Source organism: Cyprinus carpio, chromosome A18, assembly GCF_018340385.1.
Source record: "Cyprinus carpio isolate SPL01 chromosome A18, ASM1834038v1, whole genome shotgun sequence".
Classification (NCBI taxonomy): domain Eukaryota; kingdom Metazoa; phylum Chordata; class Actinopteri; order Cypriniformes; family Cyprinidae; genus Cyprinus; species Cyprinus carpio.
Window position 1 is genome coordinate 22,088,248 of NC_056589.1, and position 25,899 is coordinate 22,114,146.

At 35.6% G+C, this 25,899-nt stretch overlaps 2 protein-coding genes across 2 annotated transcripts; both read right to left on the bottom strand.

The window, feature by feature from the left end:
• Nucleotides 1-1,571: 1,571 nt before the first annotated feature.
• LOC109110042 (VPS9 domain-containing protein 1-like) lies at nt 1,572-19,052 on the bottom strand. The gene is made up of 16 exons (XM_042775457.1): nt 18,897-19,052; nt 18,291-18,363; nt 16,875-17,042; nt 15,985-16,144; nt 15,026-15,137; nt 13,520-13,582; nt 12,782-12,834; nt 12,449-12,536; nt 12,046-12,131; nt 11,436-11,959; nt 11,042-11,171; nt 10,002-10,207; nt 8,565-8,649; nt 5,964-6,068; nt 3,175-3,291; nt 1,572-1,958 (listed from the first exon to the last, which is right to left on the bottom strand). Exons 1-15 carry the CDS (start codon nt 18,993-18,995, stop codon nt 3,180-3,182), a joined length of 2,064 nt encoding a protein of 687 aa, XP_042631391.1. The 5' UTR covers nt 18,996-19,052; the 3' UTR covers nt 1,572-1,958; nt 3,175-3,179.
• Nucleotides 19,053-19,801: 749 nt separating this feature from the next.
• LOC109110043 (U3 small nucleolar RNA-associated protein 4 homolog) lies at nt 19,802-25,782 on the bottom strand. The gene is given in 18 exon segments (XM_042775458.1): nt 19,802-20,050; nt 20,148-20,212; nt 20,215-20,257; nt 20,581-20,766; nt 20,862-20,957; nt 21,040-21,146; nt 21,540-21,696; nt 21,820-21,942; nt 22,126-22,190; nt 22,882-22,978; nt 23,071-23,162; nt 23,270-23,441; nt 23,828-24,039; nt 24,146-24,235; nt 24,335-24,419; nt 24,831-25,019; nt 25,162-25,334; nt 25,648-25,782. Coding segments are annotated over 17 exon segments (2,055 nt in total). The 5' UTR covers nt 25,321-25,334; nt 25,648-25,782; the 3' UTR covers nt 19,802-19,933.
• Between the last annotated feature and the right edge of the window lie 117 nt (nt 25,783-25,899).

Consider the following 25,899-nt stretch of genomic DNA (forward strand, 5'->3'; position numbering starts at 1 on the left):
GGCAACCAATGAAATCCCTTTTCGTGAGACGGTACACTTCGAATTACAAAAACACATGGTTTCCTCATCAATATTTTTAAGCTCAAAACTCATACTTGAAGGGATAGCTCACCACAAAATGAAAACTTTTATTTATTCACCCTCATGTTGTTCCAAATGGGTATTATTTTTTTTCTAAAATGAAACACAAAAATTGCTATTTTGAATGACATTTTTGGGCAAATTAATTAAAATTTTATTAACAGAGTTAAAAAGAGGTAAAAATCTCAAACCAATACTGGCGCAATCAGAAACACAAAAAGTGAGTCTCAGTAAGTTATGATGAGCATCATTATGGGTTTTATATGCAATTTTACAAAATGTAATCACATCTCTCGCCATGTTTGGTGAATGATAGGAAGCATCCATCTTGTCATACCCATTTCTATACATCAAATTAAAGACATAAAGATCAGGGTTTGCAAACCTTCCCTAACCACTCTTGCTGTGTTTTGGTGTTTAACCCCAAGGCTTGTCACTGGTTATTTTGGGTGCCAGCTCCAAAACACAGACAGGAATTGGGGCATTTTTGTAGAGGGACAAGACAAGTGGACTGGAAAGGATTTAAAAGGCCGCCCATAGACAAAGTCACACAGTGAAGCCATTAGAGTAATCATCATCCACAGAGGGTATTCTAGGACAGAGGTTAAGCCTCCTGATTCAGAGTGGCATGTTTTCTCCTTTGGCCCGGAAACTTCTGGAACAGTCCAGACATCTGCCCATCAGGCAACTCAGCCACCCTTGGAGCAAAAGCTTCTCCCAGTGATTTCCTTGCCCTTCGAATTTTAAGTAATCGATTAAAAGATGGACAAAAGCATGGAAGAAAAACACCCCTGAGAGCACCAAACAGGGTTACATATGTCTTTATTGTTCGAAAATTCACATGACACACACTTTCAATTCATGCCCATGTGCATTATCCAATCCTAAAGATCAGGTATGAAGAACTTTTTTTTTGTAAAAAAAAAAACAAAAAAAAAAACACATGGCCACTGTCTCTCAGGCAAAGAGATTCAGGCTACATTCAATTCACATTATGTATCTTCAGCAACAAACAGAAAACAAACATTCTGCTCAGACAAAACATAAATATATATTTATGCGTTTGCGCGCACACATTTTATTATGGCTATTTTCCATTCAATCCCCTCAACATCAGTTACGTCAGACAGAAGACATGGTTCAGCAGCATTAATCTTTCTTGCACATCAAACTTTTTTTTTTTCACATTGATTTCACTTCCTTGACTATTAGAGTGAAAAGCATTAAGTTAAGATATTTAAAAAGAGACAGATAAAACATACTGCTTAACACCATGATGCCTGTTCTGCTAAGTGGTATATTTATTTCTTTTTATATTAGTGTTGAAAACAGAGCTTAGATAATATATATAGATATATATATATATATAATACTAGAGTATATAAGAGAACTTGTTTCGACAATTTTTCTCCATTTTCTCCTATCCAGTTAAGCTCAAAATGGATCAAATTCAGAGCTAAAATAATACAAAAACTCTGAATTAGTGTCACTTTTTATATTGTTTAATAAATGGGGTGTTACAGGATGACAAATGCTAGTAGTGCTTTAGTCTTTCATCTCCATAGTAAAATTCCCTGGGAAATTCATTTGGACAAGAAAAAAAAAAAAACATTTTAACTAAACTTTCCACAAGTACTTTCCTAACATCTTGCTAATTTCATCCCATTCAGTCTCATATATATTTTTTTTAAACCACATTCGGATGAACCAAACGCAGTGAATAACCTTCTCCAGTCCCTTCAAAGCAGTAGGTGGGGATGATTTGAACAGAACTGATGTCTGGCCTGATTTGGGACTACACAGTGCCGAGCAGCGGCGACACACCAACTCCTGAGGATTGTCAAAACACCATGAGATCTTTCCGTAGGCTAAGGCCCCTGGAACCAAAACACAAACAGCTCGAATTAAACTGGATGAACACAAACTATGTGAGCGAGCCAGCCAGCTACTTTAAGAGCAGAGACTGGTACAGAAGCAAAAGAAAGTGTTGTCCATGATTCTAGCTGAGGCTGGAAGTTTGTTTGACGTTTTGGCATGTTTAACAGTCTCCAATGGGTAATCGAATTAGAACTTAAGCCACCGTAGATTATCATTATTTCAGTAACACAACCTTAAATAGAAACTTCACCCTGTGGGCAAAAACAAACAGCAACAATTCACTTCAAGAAGTGAAGTTCAAAGTTCAGCAAGGTTGATGTAATCCATCCATCAAGGTAAGAGCAGCACATCTGGCTGTGATCCAGGGGTACAGCCCAGCCCTTCCTTTTCTATTTGTTTCATTTAATCTGTTCAGTGATGGATGACGAAGGAGGAGTGCATTTCAACACGGGACGCCGTAGCATAATTGACAACAGTACAGACATGGCGCTCTGCAAAGTTAAACATTTGGATAAAATGGGATAACTTCTGATGAGGCGGAACAATGTTGTCAGATAGAGTTAGTGGTTTGGTTTATCTTTCCCTGACCCAACATATGACTAAGTCCTTACTCAACTGAACCATGACATTTGAAGAGCACAAACCCATCAAGGCAACAACAATAATAATAATATACACAATCATTCAAAAGTTTGTGGAGTTGGTAAGATTTTTAAAATGTTTTTGAAAGAAGTCTCCATTTATTTATCACAAACACAGAAAAAAAAGGTAATACTGCAAAATATTACAATTGTAAGTATTAGTTTTCTATTGGAATATATTTTACATTTATTCATGTGATGGCATAGCTGAATTTTCAGTAATTATTCCAGTCTTCAGTGTCACGTGATCATTTAGAAATCTTTCCGATATACTCCGATATACTATACTTTTTTTTGCCATCAATAAATCGCTGATTACTATTTTTGTGTTCATTTTAAGGTTGAAAGAGCAGCATTTGAAATAGATTTTTTTTTAAACCACAATGTCTTAACTTAGTTTTGCAAAGAAAGAAAAAGAATGAATGAATAAAAGAATGAACTAAAGAAAGAAAGGGAAAGAACGACCTTGGATTGGGATGGTAATCTAACAATGTAACCTACATGCAGGTAGCTCACTAGGTTGAGTCAGTGTGTATCAGAGAGGATGAACCTGAAATGATATGATTGGCTTTACCTATGTCAGGTGGGTTTGGCAGTCAGGGGCGGAGCCCCACCCAAGGGCAATGACTCAACGTAGGTCAGCGTGCTCTGCATTGACGTCAGGCAGTACCCTTCCTCTCCGATCAGATACCTGTAGACATAAATAAACACTTAATTGGTGCTTCTGCTCACAAGGGAAAACAAGATCTCTTCCACCGAGGGTCAACTTCAAGTGAACCCATCTGCTAATGAGACTAAGACACGAGATGAAGCTGAAGCCAAGAGTCAGTTTGTAACATGTTGGGGAGTGTGATGACAGAAAATAAAGTAAAGGAGAAAAGAAAGGCAGTATGAGACAGATCATTCTATTCATTAAAAGAAGTTTGCTCAAATATAAAAATCATCATTTTAAACCCTCAAGTCATGAACTGTTATTTGATCTGAGACCTGCTTGAGGTGTGGATTACCAATAAAAGTTTGTATGATGGTCTCTCATATGAGCAAGTTCACCTAAAAATGAAAATTTGCTGAAAATGTATTCACACGCAGGCCATCCAAGAAGTAGCTGAGTTTGTTGTAGGTCCAATCAGTTGATAAAAACATCACAATAATCCACATGACTACATCAGTAAACATCTTAGGAAGTGAAAAGCCACATGGTTTTAAAGAAAAACATACAGTACATCAAGGTGTTTTAACTTTAAAATGTTGCTTCTGCTCTGTGCTTGATCTGTGCATATTTCTCTCCTGATTCAGATGAGATTACTTTTTCACTGGAGAAAACAATATTATGGACAGAGGACTGGAAGCAATGGTTTGAAAATGTCTTGATGGACAAACAGCTTTTCATTTCACAAGACGTTAATTGTTGGTTGAAGTCATTTGGATTACTGGTGGATTATTGTGATGTTTTTATCAGATGTTTGGACATTCTAACGACACCAATTCACTGCTGAGGATCCACTGGTGAGCAAGAGATCCAATGCTAAATCTCTGTTTCAGATGAAGAAAACGTCTACATCTTGGATGGTCTGAAGGTGAGTGCATGTACACACTACAAATACTTTTAGATCCTTATTTGATCTTGATGGACACTTGAAGACTGCCACTATAAACAGTCGTTGAATAGAGAAGAGAGAGAGAGCAAGAGAGAAAGCGAGAGAGAGAGAGAGCGAGAGAGAGTTTTGTGTTCAATGTCAAAAATATCATCAAACAAGTTTGGAATGACACGATGACAAAATAGTCTTTTTTTTTGTCAAACTATCACTTTAAATCAGTCTTGGATACATGCATATAGTCTTAATTAAACTAAACCTGTCAACGTGCCTGAGAATGAGTACACTTCCTATCACAATCTTCCTCACACGCTGCAGAGTTCCACCCTTAGTTCCAAGCCACCAAGAAGCATAAACATCTAAAGAGATTTTATTTGTATTTTATAGGGAGAAAAAAACCCAAACCAGAATATCCCCAACATTCCTTGTTAAGTGCCAATCTAACCAGCCTGTAAAAATGTCCAGTTTTACACTGATAAACAGAGCTCAGGGCTGTGGTCTGAGTAGACACGCAAAAGTACAGTGCAGGAGGGGTGACATGAACACCCACAACGCCGCTCAGGAAACAGGTCAAACGGTCACCTAAACGAACAGAGATCTCACGGCTGTGATATCCTCCGCTCCAAAAATGTATATAAACATGAAAGATGGCATCAAAGGTTGACTCATATTACAGAGAAGAACTGTAATATTTGTTTTATGGATTTATTCCAACATGTTTAGACTGGAGGGTATTTTTCTAGCTGAAATATTCATGCACAAATTCTGAGATAGATGACATTTCGATTATTGGTAGCAAGTGAGGTCATGTTCTGTCGATACTTGATACATGCCCAAATGACAGGAGGACTGGCACTTAAAAGGATATGACAAACCAAATTTACAAACAGCATCACTTATCCCACTGTCATCAACATCTGATGCCAAAATTTTGACAGACTGTCAATCGAGAGACTGTCTGAATATTTAGTCAGCCTTTAAATGTAACTTTTAACACATTATAATAACAACAACAACAACAACAACATTTAACTCAGCCATATAGGTATCAACTGGACAATCTTTTACAATTTTTGTTTGCTTATTTATTTGACGTGTTTCATGCTACGCCATTTCCATGGCAAGAACTGAATATACACAAACTTCATTTAAAAGTATCATGATTTCCACGAAAACTAAGCAGCACCGTTTTCAACACTGATAATATTTTTTGAACTCCAAATCAGCATATTACAATGATTTCTGAAGGATCATGGAACACTGAAGACTGGAATAAATACACTAAATAAGATTTCAGAATATATTAAAATAGAAATTTATTTTTAATTATAATATTATTATTTCACAATATTACTGTTTAACTGTATGTTTGATCAAATAAATGCAGTCTTGATGAGCATAAGAGACTTCTTTCAAATGCATTTAAAAAACAAAAAAACAAATCTTACAAACCCCAAACTTTTTAACGGTAGTGTATGGCATAAAGCATCTTCCCATTACCCCTTCTATGGTTACTTGCCACTGGTCTCATTTTCTACTGGTCACTTCATTCCTTATAAAATCTAAACCAAAAAAAAAAAGATTGACTTTTTTACGAAAGAATGTCATAAGACGTGCCCTGGTGGGAGGCACACGCATAGAAAAGTGAGGGCCTTCTCTCTCCATTCTATACAATTTCCTGTGGTACAGCAGGCTCAGTTCATTTTTAGTTCATAAATAACTGCGGAGAATAGAAAAAAATACACAGCATTTTATATTGAAGACACACCCCTCGTGAATGAATTCTTCCAACGCAGCACATTCAGACACCAGCTGAGGCATTTGACTGCGTAAAGCCACGAACGTCAAGATGGGCAACAGGTCATCAGCACCTCTGAGAAAGACAAAACGGAAGAAATTAAGAAGTGATGTGATGAAGTAAATCAATCCATTTAAATTACATTTCTTTGCAGATTAAGCTATTCTGAGAAAGAACACATAAACCCCTTGATTCGTGCATTGGAGGGATGTTTGCGTGAGAACATAGCTGGGTGTCCCCTTTCCTGCCGGACTGCAGGACACCTGATATGTCTCATATAGGTGAGAATAGCTCTGCATACCATCATCATCTCTGTTCCAACACCGTTTTTACTGCTATCAAAATAACGCTCATGCACAGCAAAGGCGTGCTGGGATGACTCGGCTGTTAGCTTGTTCAAGCCTGTTTGTCAAATTACGGCAAAAAACAGCTTTTTTTCCCAGCGAGGGCCAAATTTGATAGAGTTTAGCAATGTGAGTGTGAAGGTTGATGATGGTAATGAAATTTGCTGAAGCAAAAAAAAAAAAAAAAAAAAAGAACAAGTGTTTGCATGAAATGAAAAAAGATGTATCATAGACCAATATGCCCCCTCTAGAGAAAAGACAAAAGAATAATACAAAAATGGACAGACAGAGGAAATGACTGCTGTGCAGAAGGAAACAACAATATAAATTTAAGTGTGAGTGAAGGAAATCCAGAAAGTGAGCGAGTTTTAAAAGAGGAGAGACAAAAGAACAGAACAACCAAAAAAATGGGTGAGAATGGCTAAATTGTTCATGTTCATGCATGCATGAGGACATTCATTCTCCCTCACAACCACACACAAACTTAAAGGCAAAACAAAGGCAGAATGCGCCTTGGCTGTGCTACCAGGGCAAAATCAGGACAAGTCTCGCAATGACACATTTCCTTTCGGATCGCTGATGCATTTATAGCATAATCATTTTTAAACCAAAGTTCAAGCATGGAATTGAAAACACCCAAATAATGCTAATGAACCAAAACCGCTGGATTTGGAAAGCAGCAGTACACTGTTCTGGTAAGAATCAACAAACATACAAAAATTAGGGATGGGCAATATGAACAAACCATCTAACTGCAAAATCATAATTATATAATATGGCTTTCAAAAAAAAAAAAAAAAAAAAAGTATACTACTTAAATGATTAACAACAACGTGAATTAATAAACATTAAAAAAAAAATTCTAATATAATTAACTAACTATTTAACTGCAGAAATTAAGTAATTTTAAACAACAAAAAATATTTTTACTATTATAAAATGAATATATTTAAACTAAAATTTAGGGCAATGTGATTCATAGGCTGTTATTTTTGTTTTCAATTTTGGCTTCCAGCAATTAAATCAAGATAATTGAGGTAAACGATTATTATGCCGCATTCATGCTTGCACACCTTCCTTCAAAGTTGTACGCTTTCATTTCTCTCTAAAAGCTTAAACAATGTCCAAATCAGTAAACAGTTATTGTTGTAAAAATGTAGTCTTATTGTCTTCAATACTTAATTGAGGACTTTTTACTTACATTAACCAACCAAGCTTTTGCTGAAGAACTGAAATTGGTAACAATAACTAACTGAAATCTAAAATGACTCATACTGCAAAAGATGATTTGCCAAACCGCTGAGCATGTGCGTCACCAGCGACCCACCGCTCTGCAAACTATGATGCAAAGAGATATGTAGATATGACGCAAGTGTTTAATCTACCCTTGTTTCCTAGAGTGAAACAAGAAATCAAGAGAGAAATATGAACAGGCAGCTTGTTTTAAAGGGTGTGGCAGGGCCAAAAGGTTATGGACATCATAACGGCCCACATAATCTCCCAGCACAGTTTTTCCTTTTTTAGGATGCTATCGTGAGCTCACACTTTAACCATCAGCTGAGACAGGAGGAAATTTAAGATGTTTTCTAAAAAAGTGGAGCGGACGCTGAGGACTGGGAGAATTACCACAGGGAATCTGAGCCAAGTACACTCACTCCTATAAACCTAAATAAACCCACATATTTAAGAAAATGTTTGTCATCAGGATATTACTCTCGTGGAACACACCCGTTCATGCTGCAAATCCAGAATTCAAGAGTTTACAAATTAGAAGAGCTCACATTTTAATCTGGGCAGTGCAAATTCATTGGCCAAAAGCTGTGTGAACATCTCATGAACAAGAACCTAAGCAGAGCCACAAGTCTTTATTTACAATAGATAAGGGTGCCTTTTGGTTAGCATTACTGGATCAATTTGTCATGACCCAAGCAGTTCTATACTCAGACTCTCTCTAACAGTGCATCAAGGCCAAAGTCTGCTCCAGACAGGGCGACCCACTTAGAGAGGAAGTCATCTCTGAGCACCCCGTGGGGTCCAGAGGGTCAAGACGGAACCCCTGCTGAGCTTTGGCCTCTGTGAGGTCTGATGAAGTCTGACACAAGGCCAGCGGACAAACAGGAGATCCTTCATGTTTATTTCAACTTTTTTTTTTTTTTTGAAAAGGAGAGCATAAAGGATGGAGCTTCACAGGAACACAACAGCTTTTATAAAATTTGTGTATACTCACATTGCTGCTGATTTGGGTGGAGGATAATTTTCTTGCAGGAGACGGTACTCTTCAGCACAGCCACAGATGATTCGTAGAGTTCTCACTGCAATGAAAAACAACTGCAGTCAAAATAAATAAATATTAAATAAAAAAATAATAATTAAAAAAGTGACAGGACATTACTGGTACCATTTGGATTCAATCAAGATGCTCAATCAGGTTTTAGGAATTGTAAACTTTTAGACATGCTCAAACTGTAAGAGTACATATAATATATCACAAAGGGTACATAATATGCACCCTTTAGGGGTAGAATCTCATTCTGCCACATAAGAGAGAGAGAGAAAGAAAACAAGATTTACAAAAGCATGATTTTATGAATTAATAAACATGACATAATTCAAAATTATAAGATCAAGTCAGAATTAGTCATAACTTTTTATCTCATTAGTATGACTTAATATATTAATTTCAGATCTCATAATTACAAGTTGAATTATGACATAAAAAGTCAATAAATATGACTAGAAATATGTCAAATATTTCACTTCTGATTTTTATTTTTTGTCTTACTAGTCATTTATGTCTTTTAAAGTCTGTGTAAAGGCAATTCAGAGAATTATTTCTAAACATTATAAATGTTAGAAATGTAATGCTGAAAACATGTTACAAAGACTGTGAGTTATGTAGTATTGTGGAGTTAAACCGTTAAACAGTTTTTCACCATTCTTTGTGTCCAGGATTTTTTGGGTGGGCCTGAAATCATGTCTCGATGACGCACTGGATCGTGTGATCATGTCTTGTTGCCTTAATCTTTTATTGATGGAGCTCATTAGCATCAGTGGTTCGCCAGCTCAATCACGATTTACTGTCATTACCATTAGATGCTACAGCCTAAACTTGCTGGCTAACTATGCCTTCGTCAAGTAAATACATATTACCTGTTGTATGGCTCTGTAAATCCAATTAAAATGCTAGAGGGAGTCTCCATTCAGGTGGTGGCAGCCTTCCTGTGAGTGGGTGTGGCTTCAGCGCTGAGAGTGGACACACCCCCAGCATTTGAGAGCAGAGAATACTGCTTATTTTTTTCAAGATTGTGGTAACTTATTTTATTTACTTGGCTTTTTTTATCATTCAAATTTGGCTGGGATGTTAATAACACATTTTTCTGTGGTGTGAAACTTAGAACACATATTTAATATTGCTTTACACAGACTTTAAGTTCATAATTATGATTCTCCTATCCCAACTTAATATACAGAAATAGCTAGAGGTGAGCAATTTGTAGGCTGATATCACCTAAAAAAAAAAAGGGCACGACTATCAGTTTGTCAGATCAGATGGGGAGTGTGTTTGGTAACCCAGTTTGAAAACATTTTATTTTTGCAATTACGTTTAGACACTAAAGCGACACACTGAAAGGGTTTGTGGTTTTAATTTACAGTGAGATCTTACCTATACACTCCAGTTTCTTCTGAGGACAATAGTCTCTACACAGAAGCTTCAGCTCCTGCACCGCTGACTCGTATGGGTAGGAACCGTGCAGCACAGCTGGGTCTCTGGGGAACAGCTTGGATGATACACCAACATCACCAGGTGAAACGTTACGATGAAGACGCATGTGGCTCTCAACAGCCAGCTCCCGTTCTCGATACACCTTCCTAAAGCATCACCGCATCACAAAGAACAAATAAGTTATTTATATGCAATTATCTAAACCATACAACTTCTGTGAAAGTGCTTTGATGACTAAGAGCTTTTTGGGAGCTGTTGTAAGCGAAGATGGTTATTTTCAGTCATATTGGGAATACTGAATGTTAGATGAATAGTGCCATCTACTGCTCAGTGTCTAAACAATTTATATGACTCAGTAATCTCTGCCATTCAAAGTAGTAATCTGAATATTCTAGATTTTGAATAAGGACATTTAAAAAAAAATAATAATAATTCACATAAGTACAAATCAGTTAAATCCAAATCTGTGCAACAAGGGATTAACCTAATTCTTGTTATATACTAGTCATTAAATAAGTTAGAAATTAATACTTTTATTAAAAAAGGATTCATCAAATTGATCAAAAGTAACAGTAAAGACATTTTTAAAGACATTTTAAACAAATGTTATTCATCTATTCATTGAAGAATTCCCAGAAAAGCAGTTTCCACAAAAATGTTACGCAGCACAACTGTTTTCAAAATTGAAAAAAAGGTTCTTGAGTAGCAAATCAGCATATTAGAATGATTTCTGAAGGATCATGTGACACTGAAGACTGAATTAATGGCTCCTGAAAATTCAGCTTTACCATCACAGAAATAAATTACATTTTAAAATATACATTTTGAAATATACACATATATACACATATACATTGAAATTTCACAGTACTATTGTATATAATCAAGTAAATCAGATTTGGTGAGAAAAAAAAGCACCACATTGACCTCAAACTTTTCAATGGTGGTATACGTTTTTAAAAATTTGTTTTGTGACCTACCTAAAAAGTGCCAACAGAGGGCACCAAATAGGGGTGAAGAAGACTTCCTCTATACTTGCCACACATTGGTCCTTAGAACTGGCAGTGTTGAGACATTCAAAGGACAGAAGACACAGAGACAGCAGGCGATCTGTTTTACACAAAGATAAATCCATTTGCCATAGACAATCAGCCAACTAGTCCATTTCATGAAAGGACCTTTTTACGAACATGTTTATGGTGGATTATGATGCTCAGGCGTTGGTTACACCCTGGCGCAGCATAAACACATGATACAACCATACAGATCCCAATGGCTATAACAGGGGATTTCTAAAAATTCTGAACTCACATGTTCCACATATCTAGAGTCACAACTAAGGTCTCAATCACACAAGAACAGACATGTATTTACCAATAGCATTGTGGATGTCTTTGATGATGGCCTTCAAATGTTCCTTCAAAATACGATCCTCAAGATGATGAACACGAGACTCTAGGTCTGTGTGTGTTGTGTCGAAGGTCACATCAGAGTCTGTATCATCACCACTGTGAGAAGGAACCCAGTCCAGCTGAGTAAGAAACTTCTCTAGATCCTCAAAAGAGTTCTCCCTATCTGTAGAGACCAGATTTGAGGACTCATCCAGGTCTGTCTCAGACGTTGTGTTGTTGGCACTGAGGTCGTGGGATGGGGAAAAAGAGATGGAGGCGTCAGATAAGCTGTGCGTCATAGCAGATTTGAACGGGCTCTGCTGCTGCTGTGGAGAGATAGGACTGTCGGACAGGAGCAGGCTTTGGACACTGCGGGAGGGCTTTAAGGGTAGTGAGTGACCAGGCGCTGTGCTCAGAGGAACACACTGGCTCACTATGGGATAGAGTCTGTTATACACCCGATACTGAAGCCTCTTCAGCAACTTCATGACTGGGTGGTCTGGGTAGCTGGGATCGGGAAAGAAAAGAAACACATGACATAAGATACGGAAGAAACACTTCTGCTTATAGATGATCTGACAACATTAACCTACCTGAGAAGACATGAGATAAGACCTGAAACCAGCGTTGGATCATTTGGATTCTTTTTCAGATTAGCTTTCCAAATTTTTGGCCATTCCTACGATTAAACCAATAAAATCATTATTTATACATACAATAATATTCAGTCAGTATCTTTTTTTTTTTTTGATAGAAATTAACACTCTTATACAGCAAGCCAAGGATGCATTACACTGATCTTATTAAAAATATTAAGCAGCACAACTTTTTACTACAATTATGATAGTAAGAAATGTTTCTTAAGCACCACATCAGCGTATTAGAATGATTTCCGAAGGACCATGTAGAACTGAAGACTGGAGTAATGATGCTGAAAAATATATATAACCTAACCTAAATGTTTGAATTGAAATTTATTATTATTATTAAACGTACATGATCTTGCTCATATTCAAGTACACTTGCATACAGAACCCGCTGCTCTTGTTCCTCAGCTGTCATGGTCCCACAGGTCACAAACCTCCTGCAAAAATGCACCCATTTCATGCACCCAAATTAACACATTGTATAATAATAATGAAAAAAAAAAACTGTTGGGCATTAAACAGATTAATTGTGTTTACATAATTATTATGCTATTACAAGGTATTGTGTCATGCACAGCACCGCAAACAACAAATATGAAACAGGCAAAACTCTTAATATTACATTTGCAAATAAATAGCTAGCTAAACAACTTTATATGGCCTATGGGCCAAGAAGGCTCACCTGTTGGCTTCTTCCTGCAGCCTGAGTCTCCTTTCCTCCATTTTTCTTTGAAGCTGCAAGAGCTCAGGAAAACCCCCAAACATTTGAAAAATTACCACACTAAGAAAAAGATATCAGCAGAAGGCAAACCTTGCACACAGCACATTGATTAAACATTTACCCAACACGCTTAAAGTTTAGTTTTCGGTTTTTCACATGTCCACATTCTAGTATAAATGAGATTTTGAAAAGAATGAATTAGAGTTCACTTATGATACATTAAATACTTTAAATAAAATAAAAAGCAAATACTATGATTCAATGAAACTTGCAAATAAAACTTAAACTCAGCATTGAAATTTTGAACAATAGACGCCTCTGGTTTGCAAAGAAAGTGCAACGGGTCACAGAGGTGTTGACCTTCCAGCTCTAAACTTTTCTTCCCAAACACTCGTGACACATTCATCTCAAAGGTCAAACATTGATACACTTAAAATAAACATCAAAAACCCTTTGATAATCTTATGTAATAACCTCTACAACAGCATAAGTGATTGACAGAAATTACTGATGGAAAGAAAATAGACGTAACAAATACGTTAGCAAGAACGATCCAATTACAGCCACCATTCACTAAATTTTAACACCTGTCCAATTCAAGGCTGATTTTACAACAGAATCGCAATGCAATGCATTCAGGTGGAAAATCTGAAACCAGATCTTAACCAAAGCCACAGTTCAAGAAATGGTTAAGGATACTGCATCTTGCCTGGCTCTGGCTATTATCAGATTCTCCATCATCTGCCTCTGGAGTGAGAGAGTCTATAATAAGAAAAGGACGAGTGTTATACAAGTAATTATAACTATATTAACATTTACTCATTGGAAGAAGAAAAAAGTTTTAAACATATAATACTGCTGCACCAATGCAGCTTTAAAGGAGGGAATTAAACAAACTCACAGCACACTAAATTTTACAGCACAGTTTGAAAACAAAAACACAGTCACAAAAACTAAATTACTTCCTATTTGTAAATAACACTTTTGCCTAATTAATTAAAAATAATCCTGAAGTGTCAAATGAGCTTTCAAAAATACAAAAAGTAGTGTATGGATCAAAATTAAGTAAAAAACCTGCATGCATAATGCAGAATTAGTAAAATGCAGATTAAAATACTTTTAGATGGGCCATGTCACAGCATGACATGCCAAATCTCAAACTTTAAATATTTTCACGCCACTTTACGCACTGGATTTTCCTATATGGCAAAGATTCACTGTAAACATTTTAGCATGCATACCATACCAAGTTCGCATTTAAATTTATACGATTTTCCTCCAAACCATAAAATAATTTAATATGTAAATCGTTTGAGAAGCATCGGTTATATTACTTTGTCGCCACGCAAATATAATATAATACAATCTAAGTCAAAACTAACCTTCCAGAATGTCTTGATTTTTTTCCAGTATAAACGGATATCCAGTGGTGTTTCTCTGCGTCTCCGCATCATTCTTAAGAACTGAACAGCACACACTGTTTGTGTCCCGCCGAACAACATTAAGTTTGACCCGCGACCAAAACTTAAACGAAAGAGCTTACCGTGTAAGTAAATGCGATATTGCTCATTAAAACTACGATAGGCAATCTATCGCTCTGATCGGATCCCAGAACAACAGCAGGCGTCGCACCAGGCACCACATGGGCACGAATCGCGCAAAGCCATTTAAAATAGGAGGTGTGGCGTCAGATGTGTTCTACGCACGCGCTCAATAAAGTAACAGACCATGTGCGTAAACAACTGCAATCGGGTTAAAGAATAAGTTCATTGTTTATGGATTTTCCACACATATATATACAATTTTATATATATTATGAACGCTTTGAACCATAAGGTGGATATAATCGCAAAGTGAAATATTTTAATTGCCTGTCTGGTTCTATTTAAATAATGTTTTTTTCCTCTTCCTTTTTATTTATTTTTATTTTTTGACAAATACTGTTTTCTTCAGGATTTGTTTACAAATTAAAAATAAATAAATAAATAAATAAAATAAAAAATGAAAATACACATAAAAAATGGAGATAAATATAAAAACTGGAAAAAAGAGAAATGTAAAAAAGTACAGCAGAACGCTAATAAAAAAAACAGACTAAAGAACCTTATGTTTTTTTTAGGGCTTTCGTTATATGTATGCATATATTTATTCATTTATTAATTTCCTAGACACACACATAAGCATACTTTTTTTTTTTAGACTTACCAATGAGGTTTTCTGTGTGGCCTGACCTGGGGTAAGTCTTGCCAGCCGAGCCTCATAATTAGCCTTAAGTTTCTGGTTGAGACGTGATGCTTCTTCAATAGGCGTTAATTCCCTGCCATGCACATACAAAACTTATTACTGTGTACATACTGTACATTAGGGACAGTGAGACTAGAAGAACATGATGTCCTATTAACTTCCTTCATATGGATGCAGAATAGATTTGTTCTCTATCACAGAGCTGATAGCCTTGAAAGATCAATTGTCGGGATCAGTGGGAGTGCACGTAATTGTGTGAACCATGGGGCATCATGTGAACTATAATTTAAAAAAAAATTACAGTGGTGAACAACCAAATGTTAAAGGTTCTGGACAGCAGCTAACAAAATAGAGATTTTTAAAATAATAAATTATTGATAATAGTTATTTAAATTTTAAACAAAAGCTCGCAGTTTTTTGTCTTGTTCTCTTTTTCTTAAAAAGGCATCGTCCAGTTGAAAAACAAACTTGTTGACATTATTGCATTTTTAAATCATCTATTAAAAATGAACCATTATATACTGTTTTCAAGTATCTGACAGAGGCTATTCTGTCTCTTGTAAAACACAGCATAATGTTCTTGGAGAATCTAATTTAATAAAACTGGGGCATTCATTATGGAGAAAGTTACAGTCAATTACAACATTTTTATTTAATGTACAGCTCTAAGATGGTGAGACATAATTTATGAAACTCTATTAGCCTTTAGAATTATATAATAGTAATGTATAGTTTTCAGTGTTATTTAATCTTGTTTTTGTTTGTTATCTTGTATTTCTTTGTATATCATACTATATCTTTGGGAACCAGATGTGAACGATCAATGGATATTGGGACTCTGTACCCATCATTTTGTAGGTTCCCCCACATGCTGTTATGTATACAGTGGTTATGAAACGCTCAGTAGCTCACTGACTTACTTTTGGTTGTCTTTTGATTCCATTGACTGAAGCTTCTGGAAGACTTCAGGTGGCAGGAAGGGGGAGTCGGTCTCCCCTCCCTCAGAGAGGACTCTGCGATGTCTGGTGGGCTGCTCTCTACTTTGGGTCTCAGAAACCAATGCAGCTGCATTAGGTGTTTCTACAGAAAGCAGAGTTTTGTGTAAACTGAGATACACTACCACTCAAAAATGTGAGGTCTGAAAGATTTTTAAAAAATATTAATAATTAATAATTTTATCCTGCAGGGATGCATTAAATTGTTCAAAACCCACAGTAAGACATTTATAATGTTACAAAAGATTTCTGTTTCAAATAAATGCTATACATCAAAGAATCACAAAAATATTAAGCAATTTCCAACACTCTTATTATAATAATAATAAGATTGAATTTAAATAATTATTAATAATTAAGCACCAATAATAACTGAGCACTAAATTAGCATATTAGAATGATTTCTGAATGATCATGTGACACTGAAGACTGCTGAAAATGCAGCTTTGTCATCACAAGAATAATTTACATTTTAAAATCTATTAAAGTAAAAACTGTTATTTGAAATTGTAATAATATTTCACAATATTTCTGTTTTTTTTTTACTGTATTTTGATAAAATAAATGCACCCTTGGTGAGCATAAGTGACTTTGTTCAAACCATTAAAAAATCATAATTATTCCAAACTTTTAAATAGTAGTGTATAAATAATATTTTTAAAGAAATGTCTATATGTTTAATACATTACCCCCCGGTTTCACAGACAAGGCTTAAGCCTATCCCAGACTAAAATGCATGGTTGTTCTGTTTTAACTGTAAGAAACTTCATAGACACCCTGACTGAAACCCCTGAACAAAGAAAATAAAGGCTCACCTGTCAATTTGGGATGATTTGTCACATTAATAGCTGGAATAGCGGATAGAGGAGTGGAGGAGATGACAGATTTTGGGGACTCTCGCTTTCTTATGATGCATGATTTAATCCTCTCTAAACATTGCTCAACTAGTTTCACCATTTTCTCCAATTCCACCGTCTCCATCTCTGTCAGAAAAAGTGCATAAGAGTCATATGTCTCATTTAGCCCATGAAAATATAACTTCAAAGGTACGATCTGACGGTGGAGTTACTCCTGCCTAATCAACCAGGCAAAATTTAAATAAGCCTGAAAAGATAATTATGAACAAAAGTGAGATCTAGCCTTATCTTATTAGAGCACCATTTAATGCAATCTACAGAAGTTAAGATACATTTGGAACCTTGTGTGTCTTTTCAGTAAAATTAATTGTGATTTCATGATGAAGCACACAAATTTGTGTGACACATTAGGAGTGTTGTGGAGTAACTAGTTACATGTAACAGAGTTACATAATTTAATTACAAAATAAATGTAACTGTAATCAGTTACAGTTACTGAGAAAAAAAATGTGTAATTAAATTACAGTTACTTATAAAAATGTTAATGATTATAAAGGGGGTTACATCTGAATATTTACACACACACCCACATACAGATTTAATAAATTTTTTTCCCAATCGGCATTGACTGCTCTAAAACATGAGACACCAATGTTTCAGGAGTTTAGGACACAGAATAGGACATGTTTATACGATGACTGTTTTATTTCCTGTCTGGGTTTATGTATATGTTTTTTTTTTAAGATGAACTGTTAGATGCCTGTGTTTCCTGTCATAGCTATGCAAAGATTTGATTTCAAAAACAGTATCATAGCTATTAAACTATATCTTATGATTTTAAATCTGTATTTAACCTCAAGAAGATCTCAAAGTAAAAAGTGGTGCTGTTTTTGTGGTGGCTGTGCTGTAAAATGTAATTATTTTTAATCTTAGTCTGACAGTAATCAGTGTTGAGTCCTACTGTAAGGTTTATCCCTGCATGCTTTAAATGTTTCAAAATGATTTATAGTTAAAAACATTTGTTAGAAATTTAGAAAGGTAATTAAATGTAATCAGTTACATTACTTTAATAAAGTAATTGAAATAGCTTCACTACTTATTACATTTTAAATAGTAACTTGTATTCTGTAACCTATTACATTACCAAAGCAACCTTTCCTACACTGCACATTGGGCAAATCTCTTCCTTTAAAAGTTCTCTCTTGAAATAGGAAGCCAGTTTACACCATATGACAATGACCAATGCAGAGGAAATAAAATACATTGTGAAATAACCTTTGAAGCCTGAAAGCACACATCACATTTGAGTAGAAAGTTTGAAGAATGTCTAATTGGAAAACCAAGTAATTTCTTGATAAAGTATGAATAACTTACGTTTAGATGTGGCATCTTCAAGCAAAGCATGAGAGATGTAGCTGATACTTCTCAAGTATTCACAGTATGCCTCCTAAGGGATATGAATAATCATAGTGGGTGGAAGGAAGATTTTACTGGATGTGTTCTGCAAAACAGTGCCTTACAGTTATGTTAAAGTCTTTGCTATATGTCCCGTTCTGAATTGCCACAACCGTTAACAAAATAAATAAATAAAATAAAATAAAATAAAATAAAAAATAATCAAAGACACAACATAGTGTAATGTACCACCTAAATGTTTTATCTAAATCTGCACTGAGACTGTGTGTATTTTCACAACATAAACTCAAACTAACACTGATGAATCTTTAAACACACTCTAATTTCAGACGATTATGAAACAGGTAATTACATTAGTTAAAATCAAAAGGTAAACCCTGCATATCACTGGATCCGGATCGACTGGACCGCAGGTTTTCGAGGAAAATCACTGGCGTTCTCATGATCATCGGCTTCGATCAGTGTTTACGCTGCTAAATTACGTCACTCTCGCATGCATTTATTGGATAAATATGTCCATATCTGGACCAAACAGGGCAGGTTTAAAGATTTAAACATATGTACCTTGTGTCTGTTGCCAGTATCCAGCTGAATGGCCACTTTTACAAGTTTCATGGCGTTCTGCAGCGGTCTCTGAGTGCTGTCACTTACAGATGCAGCCATCCTGCCAAAACAGTCGCGTGAGTCCGCAACAACTAGTGACGTAATTACTGCGTTTTCAAAATAAAAGGAGGAGATGTAAACATAGCTACTAACCAGCATACGTTAAATAAACAAATAGAATACAGCCTATATTATATAACAAGCGAAAAAATAAAGTAATGGTAACCACATACCTTAATAATGAACAAACATATAATAAATACAACAAGGCAATCGTTCAGAAAATAGACCAATATAGAGATCAATAATAAAACGAATAAAATGTCTATGAATAAAATGTGCATATCTTGGCATACATATTAAATAACTGCAACGGAAATAATAAAAAAGCGGCTTTATAACGTATAACTATTTTTGTTCTTTTTCCTTGCCACTGAATTATTTGAAATACCTTATATTTTGTATCGTTACAATGCAATACCTTATGATATAATGCAATAATTTAAAACGTATGCATTGTTATTTCAACATTAATTATACTGTACTTCATTACAGTATTTAGAACTATTTGCATTTGCTTTGAATTTTTATTTTCATTTTTGTCAAGTGCTTTGTCATTTTCAAGTTTTTAAAATATTTCTATATAACTTTTAATGTTTTATATATTAGTTTTAAGTACTTCAGCTTAAACTTATTTCAGTTAGTTGCAAAGGCAACATTTCAAATTTTCAAGTTGAGCTTAAGTTTTCTCTTCCTTTATTTAATAACGTTCATATTATTTCAATTACTGAAGACTTCTTATTGTTAACAATAACAATATCTGAAGATATCAAACTTAATTCTAAACAAAGGACCAACACAGCAGATACAGTAAATATTTCTTTTTAATACTGTTTCAGCAGTTTTTACATTGGGGGAAACAGGGAACAATTTGCAGTCTCTTTATAAAACACACTTCCTCACTGAGGCCACACACATACAGATGGAGAGGTCTATCCTTATGTGGCAAATTTCTTTTGTTTGATGGGTGCAGGCAACTGAGTGGCAATGTCCTCTAGAGGGCGCTCAACCACCACCAGAGACTGATCCGGCATCAGCTCAACACACAGGATATCCTAAAAGACAGAAAGAGAGGAGAGTCATACACTTTCCATCCAAATTTCTGACAAAAAAATAAATAAATAAATAACATTTTATGTGGCTCACACGCACCTTGAAGGTCTTGCATACTTTGAATGCATGGCTCTGAGATTTCCTCTGTTCCTCTGTGAGGCTCTCAAAGTCAGCTGATTGTAGAACTGAGTTTTGTCATCAGGCAGTGGCTAGAAAAGGAACAAATATATATAAAATAAAGAATTTAAAAATATATCTAAACACACACACACACACACACACACACACATATATACACATATATATATATAAAAATACATAAAAAATCTACCAACATTAGAAATATTAGGCTGTCAAGTTTGTAAAGATAGATGACATTTTAGATATAATAAATAACAATATTAACATAGAAAAGGAAAAGAAAAATGAAAAATATATTTTAAAACACGTTTTGTGAAAAAATAATAGCACTTTTTGATTATTTGTCTTCAATAAGAGTGGAAAATGCTTTCTGAATATGAATCTGTCTCACCAGGCTTTGGTCAATGATGCAGAGCATGTACATATCATGCAGGATGACATGAGAAGGATTTTGGGGATTGAACATCACATTGAGACATGGTGTGTCTCTTTCCACCCAGAAACGATGAAGGCCCTTCCTCTGCACCGTCCTGCTCCAATCCGTGTACTGTTTCTGCTCTATAGAATACTCAAACATCTGTGGTGAACAAAAACACATGAGACCAAGAAATACAATCAAACCCACTTCATGTCACACTTACACTATTCAGTGGAGGTTGTCAAAGTTATTACCTGTTGATCTGCATGCATGATGAACAGACAGTTTGTTGCTGGGTGAATGCCCATGGCGGTGACAGCAGAACTGTATACAGGAACTGTGCAATGAGCCTGAAACATAGGTCATCGTTAATCATCCATCTTCTGTCAAATATATCTACAAGTGTATACAAACACTGGTCATAAAATGCACCTTCTGTGTCTGAAGGTTGTAGATGTGAACCTCGTGGTCACTGTTTGCGGAGGCTAACCATTTGCCATCCTCGCTGGCTGCTAATAAGTGAATGGCCTGATGGGAACCTGGAGGAGGACAAACTTATTACATCCATACGTTTGGGGTTGGAAAAGATTTTTGGAACTCTCTTATACCTGAGATTGCATTTATCTGATCAAAATACAGTAAAATAGTAATAATGCGAAATGTTACAGCAATTTATTTCTATTTTAATATTATTATTCCAGTCTTTGAAAACAGTCGTGTTTCTTAATATTTTTGGAAACTTTGATTCTTTTTTTTTCAGGATAAGTTGATGAATAAAAGTTTCAAAGAACAGCATTTATTTGAAATAGAAATGTTTTGTAACATTATAAATGCCTTTACTGTCATTTTCAATCAACTTGGAAAATAAAGTATTAGTTATAAAACTAACATTTTCACACCAGCCTAGAGAAGAAACCTTATAGTCCTCTCACCTGACTTAGGTTTAAGGGTGCCCACAAACTTGCATCCTGATTGGCTGAGAGAAGCTATGTGCACTGATGACTGTGCGGAGGCGGAAAACAAATGGGAGGAGTCTGAGGAGAAGCAAAGCTGATTGGCTGAGCTGAGTACCTTTGGAAGTTTTGATATCTGAAAAAAACAACAACAAAAAAAACGATGTTGATCTACCATTTATTCAGTTTTAATGGTCCCTTTATCTGAGATCATCAGATTCTTCATATTGCAATGCAGCTCTGCAGAAATCTACAGTACCTTGGTGATGCTGATGTTGTTATTGTCACAGTGTAGCCTGTAGAGCCGTAGGGTGCTGGCTGTGGAGTACACAATCCATCCTCCACAGGGAGACACGGCACTGCAGCGGATGTGATCCTCACCCTGCAGATAAACAGCACTGTGGATGTCACAACTCTCACCACATACAGCAGAAAATTATACAGATGATTATTCAATATGGGTATTTTGTGAAATCATTGTAATCAATTGTAATTTTTCTTAAAATATTTACTTTGTGCCTTAAACAGAATTAATATCCATTGATTTTCAAAGCAAGCACTGTACCTTCACTTTCAATTGAAGCAGCTTCTCTGGATTTCTTTTTACAAATAAACTGCTTCCTGGTGTGCCTGGAAACAGAAAACCAATAGTTAACACAAAATAAATTTTGAACTTTCATACTAAAGTCAACCCTAGAAATTATTTCATTTGTTATCAGTCAAAAGTCTGGAGACACGTGACTAAACTTGTTTCAAATTATTTGAAATATTTTCTCATTCAAAGGCTTATGCTTTTCTGCTTTATATTAGTTTTATAAAACATTCCAAAATTAGTTTGACCAGAAATAAAAATGTTCGGTATGGGAATACTGTATAAAAGCATCCCAGAATGCACCTCATGAAGACAGTTGAGAGAAAGACAAAGCTAAAAACTAGCCAAGGCTGCATTTATTTGATAAAATTACAACAAAAACAATAATAATGTGATATATTATTAAAACAGCTATTTTAAAATAGCATTTGTTCCTCTGATGGCAAAGCTGAATTTTCAGCAGTCATTATTCCAAACTTAAGTGTCACATGACCCTTCAGAAATCATTCTAATATGCTGATATGGTGCTTGAGAAACATTTTTATTTTGAATGTTGTAAACACCTACTTAAATTTGAACAATTTCCTTAATTCCATATATACCATTTCATAGCTATTCTTCTAAAATGTGGTAAGTACTCATTGTAATGAAAGATTAGGAGTGTCCAAACATTGAATTATTCTATACCAAGTATTCTATATCAAGGATCACACTGAATACCATCCTCACCTTTTCCTTCACTCTCTCCCAGTCTCCAGAGCTCCAGATGACCAGGGTACTGGAAAAGCATCAGGCCTGACTTCCTTGCGCAGGACACCAGTCTCCTCTGCAATGCAACAGAGCAGAACAAGTCCCTCTCATTAAGAATCCATTACAAACATGTTGTCTATGTGAAAGTCACAGTTCCACAATACTCACATGTGGAAAGTGAATCTTCCTCAAAGCCGAGGCCGCTGACCTCACTTCGATCTTGTCTAATAAAGGTCTCACAACCAGCTGTGCATCCATACCTGAGAAGAGAATGTTCTTTTAAACTACTTTAAACAAAAATACTTCAGTCATATGATGAATTGTGTGATGGAGGCAGCTTTGTTGAGTCATCTAAGAATAAGCTCACCTCCTGAAACCACAGCCGTCGTGATCTCCGCCACAGCTCTGATGTCATGCGTGTGGTTCCTAAATGTTCTGGTTCTGACCCATTCTTTATCATCCTTTTCCAAAACCATAGAGACGAACTGGAACTGTACCACAATTCCTTCTGATGTCCCGGCAACAAGGCTGTCCTCATTCTGCCATTCAAGAGGGTACAATAAGATGTTATCCTGTTCACATTCTTATAGTATGTCATGTATTCTTTTAAGAGGAAGATTTAAAGTTTGGAAAAGACATGTACTCTACCATTCAAAAGTTTGGGGGATTTAATTTTTTAAAATAAATTAACACTTTTATTCAGCAAGGATGAATTAATCAAAGTTGGCAGTAAAGATTTTTAATGTTATAAAACATTCATATTTCAAATAAATGCTTAATATTCCACAATATTACTGTTTTTACATATTTTAAACATATACACATATACATATATATATATATATATAAACATTTACTGACCCCAAACTTTTGAGCAATAGTGAAACAGAAACATTTGCTCACAAACACGTGGCAATCTTCTCACCTGAGAGACTGATAATGCCAACACATCACATTTTGTGACATTATGGCTTTTGATTAGTGTACCAGTTTGATCATCCCACAATTTGACCATTCCCACAGAGTCTCCAGTGATGATTGTCCCATCTGAGAGGTAGACCACACTCCACACCACACACTCCTTACTGCGGGATGTCCCGGCCCCTCTGTCAGCCAGCATCCTGTGTATAGAGTGGCCTGAAAAACATATTAAACACTTGATTGCATTCATATATTCCAGTTTATGTACTAATTCTACATCACTGACTACAATATTACATTCCGGAAGAAAGATGCTGTCTACCTGTCTCTACATTAAAAACCTGGATCATATCCATCATTCCAGCTGCTATTTTGGAGCCTGATGGGTGCCAAGACAGAGAGATGATGCGGCCTATGGAACAGGTAATCAGATGTTCAGATTTTTTTTTTTTTAATACAATAACAAATCATGACATTCATATGAAAGTTTCAAATATGACCACAATCTCACTTTTTTGCCTGTCCAGATTTCTCTCAAACTGTATTTGGTCTTCATTCACCTCAAACAGCTTCACAGTTCCATCTTCACAACCAACCTACAAACGTTAAAAAACACAAAAACTGAACAAACTTCTTTTTATGAAGTACACTTCAGCACACATTTAAACAGCACTTACTTACAGGAATGTTATATTTATTTACAATTAAATGAAAATATGTTTTAGTGTAATTTTATTTCAAATGCTAACAGTTGAACTTGAGGAGTGATAATTAAGTGATTAATAAGATAAACAGTCATGAAAGTGTACTTTCTTAAATTACCATTAAGTGGCATTTTATTTCATTAGTGTTATATAACATGCAAGTAAAGCTTTTTTTTTATCTATTTTTTAGATTTGAGGTACAGTACAAGAGCACATCCAGTACAATTATGCATACTTATTTTTTCCACAAGTGTTTACTTGCATTATCTGATGCTTAAAAAGCATTATTGGATCCCAACCTACCGCTAAGTGTGTTCCTTGTTGATTGCCTGTAATGGTCCAAATTGGCCCTCCATATGCATCTATAGTGTATTTCACTTTCTGGTTTGTCAGATCATACTCTGTGATTCCACCGTTTAGTCCCGCACTGAACAGACGCTCTCCAACCCAGGACAGACCTTCAATCCCACACTGCTCTCTACCAGGGATGATCTGTGGACACGGGCAACATAATTAAGCATCTTTAACAAACTGTCTGGTGGTCAAAAAACATTTTATCAACATAGCTCTGGTCCCCAGAATTAAGATAGAGGAGTCTTATGAGCATCAATTTGCTAAATATGTCTGAACGTACCTTTTCTTGGAAAAATCTGTCTGAACAGTGGAAAACCTCCACTGATCCGTCCATCCTCGCCACTGCCATCCTTTCAGTATCCTGGTTGAAAGCCAAAGCTCTGATTCCCGACGGCATGTAATCAAAGAACCGAACCCGGTGAACTTTAAACTCCCCCATCGCTGATCTGAGATCTGTAGACATCATAAGAACATTGTTTTAGTCAAAGAAGAGTCTGCTATTTTGATCAAGTAACGTTAGTTGAATCAGCGCGGACTGGTCATCGACAAGAGGAGCATAAATGTTTATATAACTGCATATGTAACTGTTTAAAAAAATCATAATTTGCTTATTTATTTGACAATTCGACTAAGCGCATCATGTTTGCCTTGTCCCTGAAATGTCTTTCTGAAGTAGGTTAACTACAGATTTAAGTGGCACATTTTTCATGCCGGATGATCCGAGAAGAACTGAATGCAAGTTTAAAATGACAATATCTTACCTTACCTTCCTTTCTTATATATTGCTCTCTTTCAGATGTTTTACCACTCAGAAGCAGCGCACACGTTGGGCTACAAGACAAGACACACCACGTTGGTTACCCCTGACCCGGAACGGAAGCTGTCTACAAGAATGAATTTCAAAACAAAGGTCCCGAGAAAAATAAAATAAAATATAAGTATAATAAGTATAATAATAATATGTAGGCGCAACATACCAGTTAAAGCTATAATTACGATGTAGCTACCATTTAATTAC

Bases quoted from the DNA above. Each gene is read 5' to 3' on its own strand.
- LOC109110042 (XM_042775457.1), bottom strand. From the start codon at position 18,995: ATGGCTGCATCTGTAAGTGACAGCACTCAGAGACCGCTGCAGAACGCC. The intron at 12,537-12,781 runs GTGAGCCTTCTT...GCATTTTTGCAG, and splicing joins CTGCAGGAAGAAGCCAACAG to GAGGTTTGTGACCTGTGGGA. The intron at 11,960-12,045 runs GTAGGTTAATGT...TCCCGATCCCAG, and splicing joins CTTATCTCATGTCTTCTCAG to CTACCCAGACCACCCAGTCA.